A 7,782-nucleotide genomic window follows, 5' to 3' on the forward strand; every position below is an offset into this window, starting at 1 on the left:
TGCACCGCTGAGTATAGCCCAAACCTTCCCCCACAAATAAAAATGATGCACAAACATTTTATAGAAGTCAGAAATATATTTTAATAGAGAGAGTACATGGCTTACAAATGCAAGAGCTTAGATGTTAATTTCAACAAACATGATATGACACCCACATGCATAATTGCAACCTCCAGAAAATCAAGCACTTGGACCAAGTGAAGCTTCCATAACAAAAAGAATTTTTTTAGTTCAGTAGTTATGTATTTTACCTGTATTAGAAATATAAATAACTGGTATGACAAAATTGTGATTTCATGAATATTACTTAAGAAGGAAAGAATGTTTTAGGCTTATTAAGTATATTCAATAAAAAATAAGTATAACAACAACAATCATAAGGAACTACAAATAAAATCAAAGACAAAAATTTGGAGGATTAAATTTGGAAAATACTGCTTTAATTAAGAATCAAGAAGTCAAATCTTTTTAGACCAACAATTAATCATTACAGTTTAATTTCTATGTGAAATTGCAGTCAACCATAAACCTAGGAACTTTAAACTAAATTGGATTACCTCTAGTTTAAAATCAGAAGAGGGGTTTGAAATGGTATAACTCACACATTTCTCTAAATTTCAAACTCAGAAATAAAATACTGAGACTGAAATGGATTCAATTCACCAGCTCTACTGGAATAATATTTCTGCAACAGCAAAGGCATCTTTCCATACAAAAGTAAAAAGTAGAACAACCTTTTTAGTTCCAACCAGATGCAACCAAATAACCAATGCAGTCACCTAAAATGAATAGTACAGACAGAAAATAAATGTACTTATGAGTAATCTTATGTTAAAATTCAGCATTCCTTTTGAATCAGGTTCAGTATAGTCATTTAAAACCATTATCCTCAAAAATTAACCTTCCTATTTTGCAGAAATAAGGAAGTATAATCTTTAAGCTTTTGTTGACATGGAATCAGTTCAAATTCTAGTATCTTACAAATATTATACATTTGTTGAGGAGACTGGAATTAAAGAAATAATCCTGGATATATCTCAAATAAGCAATTCCGAAAACATTAAACTGGAACCTAAAAATTAAACTGAATGAGATTTTAAATGACATGCAAAAATATCAGTAATCCTAAGGAGATTCAGGTACATTGGTGATAAGGAAGGACAGAGCTAAATATCCAAACCACAAAGTCAACAACACTGCAATCATGAGAACCAAACTCTAAAAAATAAGTTAAAAAGAAGCCTGTCAAGATGACAGGTCAGAAGTGGGAAGTACAGAAAGAAATCCTGGAACGTTGATGGAGAGAATTTGACACTGGTGGTAGAATCAGTGCTGGAACACTGTATGTCTAAAATTCAACTATAAATAACTGAAAATCACAGTACTTTAATTAAAAATAAATATACACAGTAAGAAGTGTAAAAAGTGACCTTAAAGGTATCTTCAATTAATATATGTACAAGTATTTAATATGTAGCAGTGTGCTCTCATTCAAACAGGCCTTTTTGGTTCAAGAACAAACATCCCTAATGAAAGATGAATAGAAAAATAGTGGTAGAAGGAAAGGATTGTCTTCTATAGAACAAAAGTAAGCATAAAGTGATATGTAAGAAGAAAGAAGACAAATATGGGATATTCTCTTTATGGTATATAAGAAAACAAGAAAGGGAAACATCCAATGGGAAAAAAATTCTGGTAACAGAATCAATATTACTTAGGGGATGGTGGGAGAGTGAGCTGAGGAGGAATATTGGCTATTCAGTGGTAGGTATGGTGTAATAACATTGTATACCTAATACAAATAACTGTTTATTCCCCTGTAAGCCAATGGTACCTCAATTTTAAAAATTGAATATGAATGCATAATAAATATTTAATGTTTTATTATTTTGCTTTGTTTTGTAGCCACTCTCAGCTGTACTCATTGTTTACTCCTAGCCTACACTCAGAGATCACTATCATTCCTAGCAATGTTTAGGGAATGATTTGGAGTAATGGGGATTAAACCTGTAACAGCTGTATGCAAGGCAAGTGCGTAGCCTACTACACTATCTCTCCAGACCCCATAATAAAATTTTAATGTGAGCAGAAAAACTTTTGACACTACAATTAAGTTATAAAAAGTCATAGAACAGTTGCTTACTAAAACCTAGCTTTCATACACAATAGCAAGAGTATCAATCACTACATGAATTTATAGTCAGATTTGATACACAAAATACAGTTTATCATTATAATTTTCATAATCTAAATCTGAAAGACTCTTTCCTTCTATGCATGGAATTTAAAGTACTCTTTTACTGATCCAATAATTTTATAAGCCTGAGCGCAATTACATAAAAGATATTTAACTTCCTAAAATGCAGACTATAGTCTGGTTTTAACAGTCATTGTTGAAGCTGTATAAATCTTTCAAGATATTTAGAATTTGAACAAGAGGTGAAATGAGAGTAACTAAGACATCTTTCACTCATTCTTTCAGATATGCAAGTAATTACAAAATGGTTCTATACTAAGCCTTATTTCTTGGTTTGACCATTAAAATTTTGTCCCTCAAGCCAAGGCATCACATATATGGCTTCATAAAAATAATTAGAATCACTCAGTTTTCTATATCAGTCATGGAGAGAATTCATTTCTCAAATACATATGCCTATACAAAGAATAACTGAACCAAAGGCTGCTGCTTCATCAATGTAGCTAGCTTATTAAAATCTTTCTTACATGATGCAATTAAAAATGAGCATGAAGATGAAGAACAGGATTCTACATAAACAATGGAGTCAGGCTCGCCAGAGGAAGAAAACAATCTGCCCTTCTCCAGCTGTGTAACTTCCTTTCAATTGCTACCAGAATCAGATTATGCTGGAGAAATTGACGCAGCTAATGTTTGGCAGGTAGCAGGCATCAAGAAAAATTATATGTGAAACCATGGGACTAGAGAAAAGGTACATAGTATTTAGTGAAGAAACTCCCAGAGGGGATCATTGCTGGGTGAGACATAATTTCAGTAAACTGAAAATCTTCCAGACTGATGTTCTTTGAATATGCAAATTATTCCTTGTAGTGACCTGGACTGTGGTTACTCTGCCTGTTTATATTTTTCTTTTTGGTGCCATACTCTAGTTCTCAAGGGACCATTTTGTGCTAGGGATCAAACCCAGGCCTCCTGTACGTACACAAAGCATGTTCTCTAGTCCTAAAAGCTATTTCTCTGACTCTCAATCATATTTTTCACTTAAAAAAAGTCATTATGAAACACACAACAAAATAACATCAGGAATGTCACAGTCCAGATTCCTTGGCTGTGAAGACTCCTTAAGATTTATGATCCCAGCATGTAATCCTTATTCACCTTTTACAGTGACATCCTTAATCCAAAAGGGCATGCCTGATTATCATGAAAACAAAAATACCTGGTCCGTTGAGAAGGTGTTATTTTGCAACCAGGTTCAAGAAAGAATGGATCAAGTAATGGCATTTAGCAAGAAATGTCAGGAGAGGAAAGCTTTACAATATAAATTACCATTCTATTCACCACTATGTAGGGAATATCACATACAAGACACAAGAAACCCTGGACACAATGAGATAGGACAAGAAAGTAATAGTCAATGGTCTTGCAGTCAGATTAACACCCTGCAGTCAATATGGCAGAAACTAGGTTTTGTAGTCTATTTTCCCCTCAGTTCTAAAGTAGATTGAAATTAAAATCTTGGCTCAGATCTTTTTTCTCTTTGCATCCATCTGGGGTCTAATATAAATACATTTATGTGCATAGCTACATGTATACTGTTAATATGGGAAATAGCATTACAAAGGATCATTTATGAAACTAAAACCCATATTCAAGCACATTTATTTAGTTCTATTTATTTAGTACTATTGGGACATGAATTGAACTTTAATAGCAATAATAAATAAGCTATTTGATGTCAATGTATGACAGGCAAGTAAAATAATGTTGTGAAATGTTTCATGTTAGGATTAAAGAGTAAATTAAGGTAAGAATTTATCACAGGGCCTCAATAATAGATGATTAATACACATGAGAGTAAAATTAATTTGTTATTATTTTACAGCATCTCTTCTTAGTAGAAAATATATGTATTAAGGGCTAGAGCAATAATCCAGTGGTACAGCACTTGCCTTGCATGTGACCAACCTAATTCAATCCTCAGCATTCCAAATGATTCCTGAGTTTAGAGTCAAGAGTAACCCCAAGTACCACCATGAATCTCCAAAAGGCATAAATATACATGTATCTATATGACAAAATGTATGCATTAAATACAGTATTACAGAGCAAAGAGAGTGTTGATACTACTAGGCTTCAAGACTTACCACAAAATTAAAATGACCTAAGCAGCAAAATCTGATAAAAGAAAGGACAACTAGAGCAGTTGTACAGAGCAAAGAACCCAGTTATAGTCTATTTATCTTCAGCAAAAGAGCAAGTGAAATTCAATGGGGCAAGAATAATCTTTTGGGGACTATATCTGGTGGTGCTCAGAGGCACCTAGATTGGTGCTTAGGAGACCAGGAAATACCAGGGACAGAACCCGGACTTCCCACTGTAAAGCATATTTGCCCACATGTAAAGCATACATTCTAGCACTTTGAAGTACCTCCAAGATTCAGGATAGTATTTTCAACAAACTGCAATGTAATATACCTATGAAAAAACAGTTATATGCAAAAAAAATCTAAACACAGATATTACATACCTTACTAAAATTAGCACCAAATGGATCAAAGATTTAAGTGCAAAGCTTAGGTTTAAGAAGTTAAAGTAGAATTAAGTATAAGTAATCTGAGGCCTGAATCAATTGGGCATCTACCATCCACCCCAAACCCTAGATACCAACATTATAACTGGCACAGTTTCCTGCACCAGCATCAGGAATCAAACTCCTCCTGGGGGAAGCCCTAATACCCTCTGGCACCAACTTGCTCCAGGGTCGGTTCATATGACACCCTCATGGTGTGAAAACAACAACTCTATGTAAGTGCAGGTTGCCCTACCTCACCACCTCACTCACCAATGGTGAGATAAAATTAGAAGATGCTCCATCCTAAGATATGTGCAAAAATCAACATCTTTAATTACAGAAGACTGACTATGACAACCACAACTAAGCAGAACATTTCCTGGGGTCATAAAGAAAGACTTTGCCCTAGGCTTCATCCTAGGATCTGTGCAAAAACCAAGACTTTAATTACAGAAGACTGGCTTGGACAACCACAACTGAACAGAACTTCTCTCGGGACCATAAAGAAAGACCTTGGGATTGGACAACCAACATGACTAGAGCCTGTAGTCAGTCTTTTGACAGTATGCTTTATGTGTTGAGACACCTTGTTATCTCTTAGGCCAAGGAAATTTCCTTTCTGATTCCTCTAATGTTTACTGTGCCTATGCAACAATAAATAAATAAATAAATAATAAAAAATCTTGCCACACCTGTCCCCCCTCTTTCAACCTATATCTTCTAGATAGAGGCTCCTGCCTTTTTCATAGAACTTTCTATTTTCTATAGAATCATTTTGGGAGGTTGGGGCATTGAGTTAAAAAAAAAAGGTAAGATCTAAATACCCAAGCCAAAGTCATCAACAATAGAATCAAGAGATCCAAAGTCTAGCAAGCTAAAAAAAAAAAAAAAATGGACTTGCTACACTAGTAGTCCAGGGGGCTAAGGGTAGAGGAATGGGATGCATGCTGGGAACTATGGTGGAGGAATATCAACACTGGTAGTGGGAATAGCCCTAATTCACTGTCACTATTTGCCTGAAATACAACTGTAAAAGACTTGTAATTCACAATTGTCTCAATAAAATTTTTTAAAGTATAAGTAATCTTAGTGATATAAGTGATATAGTGATGACTATGGGAGAAACATCAAAAGCACAGTTTAAGAAAGGAAATATAGAAAGGTTCATTAAAATTAAATAGTTCTGTTTTGTTTTGCTTTGCTTTGGGCAACACCTGGTGGTGCTCAGGGGTCACTACTGGCTATGTGCTCAGAAATTGCTCTGGGCTCAGGGGACCATCAGGGGACCATATGAGATGCCAGGATAGAACTGAGGTCCATCCTCAGTAGCATGTCAGTTAGTAGCATGCAAAGTAACTGCCCTACCACTGTGATATCAATCCAGCCCCTAAATAGTTCTCTTTTTAAAAAGAGTCCCCCCTTCCCCGTTAAAAAGAGTTCTTTAAAAAAAACTCTGTTAAGGGAATGAAGCAACAATCCAGACTGCAAAAAAGTTTTTGTAAAACATCTACCTAAAGTGAACAAGAAAAATTTAACAACTTTAAGACAACAAACAATTTAACTTAAAAGAAGACAATTTAAGAAGATATCTCACCAATAAATATATATTATTAATTAATATATAAAGATGCAACATCGTATATAATTTCAAATTAAAGTTGAGACTACTATGCACCTATTATTAGAATGGTCAAAACCTCAAATAATTTCACAACCAAATTCTGGAGCAATTATGAAGCAAAAGAATGCTTAATTATTGTTATTGAAATGAATGGCTAAAGAAACTGTGGTACATCTACACAATGGAATATTATGCATCCATCAGGAGTAATGAAATCATGAAATTTTCCTACACATGAATGTACATGGAATATATTGTGCTGAGTGAAATAAGTCAGAGAGAAAGAGAAAGATGGGTTTTAAGAAAAATGAAAGACATTTCTCAACAATTTTCAGAGACAAAGGAGAGGAAGGCTGGACGTTACAGCCAACCTTATGAATCTCACCACAAAGAGTGATGAATTTAGTTAGAGAAATAACCACATTGCGAACTATCCTAACAATGAGAATATATGAGGGAAGTAGAAAGCCTGTCTAGAGTACAGGTAGGGGTGGGGAAGGGAGGAGGGATATTTAGGTCTTTGGTGATGGGAATGTTGCACTGGTGATGGGGGGTGTCATCTGATATGACTAAAACCAAACCACAATCATGTTTGTAACCAAGGTATTTAAATAAAAAAATAAAATAAAATAGAATAAAAATAATTTAAAAAAATTCAAAATTATAGTCATTTGGAAAATGGGTGATTTATTATAAAACTAGATAAGCATATAATCTCTCAATCTACCCAACTGATATGAAAATACAATTCTATTCCAAAACCTGCACATAAATATTTATAATATAACAGCTTTGTTCATACTTGCTAGTAGTTGAAATTAATCAAAACATTGTTTAATAAATGAGTGAATATGCAAATGATGGTACATCCACAGAATGAAATACCATCAAACCATAAAAAGACAAAGATTTTAATGCCTGTTGTTAAGTGAAAGAAGTCTATTTGAAAAATCTACATACTATATAATTATTTCAACAATAAAACTCTGTGGAACTCTGGAAAAGATAGGTTTTGTAGTACCAGAGCAATAGTATAGTCAGTAGGGCATATGCCTTGCATTATTACCTACCCTGGCTAGATCCCAGAACCCCTTATGGTCCTGGAGTCCTATAGGATTGACTTTTGGGTACAAAACCAGGAGTAAGCCCTGACCACCAATGGATGTGGCCCAATCCTTTCCAATCACCTCTTAGCACTGAAAGACATAACTTGGAAACAATTTTAAAAAAATAGAGATTATCCCATTATGAAAGTTTGAGGAAGGAAAGAAAGAGCAGAGCATGGGAATTTAAAGAAAGCAAAACTGTCCTCTGTGATACTTAAATTATATGTTGTATGTGTGTGTTTGTACATTGTCCAAACTTGTTAACTATTCAATAAAAGAAATA

General features: G+C 34.2%; 1 protein-coding gene across 1 annotated transcript in view; it reads right to left on the reverse strand.

Annotated features, from left to right (window-relative positions):
- PRKG2 (protein kinase cGMP-dependent 2) overlaps positions 1–4,983 on the reverse strand; it is a 99,636-nt gene extending 94,653 nt beyond the window's left edge. Inside the window, 1 exon segment of the mRNA XM_049789878.1 lies at positions 4,937–4,983. Within this exon segment, the coding sequence (XP_049645835.1) occupies positions 4,937–4,983 (47 nt within the window).
- Between the last annotated feature and the right edge of the window lie 2,799 nt (positions 4,984–7,782).

The sequence above is a fragment of the Suncus etruscus genome, chromosome 16 (genome assembly GCF_024139225.1).
Source record: "Suncus etruscus isolate mSunEtr1 chromosome 16, mSunEtr1.pri.cur, whole genome shotgun sequence".
Classification (NCBI taxonomy): domain Eukaryota; kingdom Metazoa; phylum Chordata; class Mammalia; order Eulipotyphla; family Soricidae; genus Suncus; species Suncus etruscus.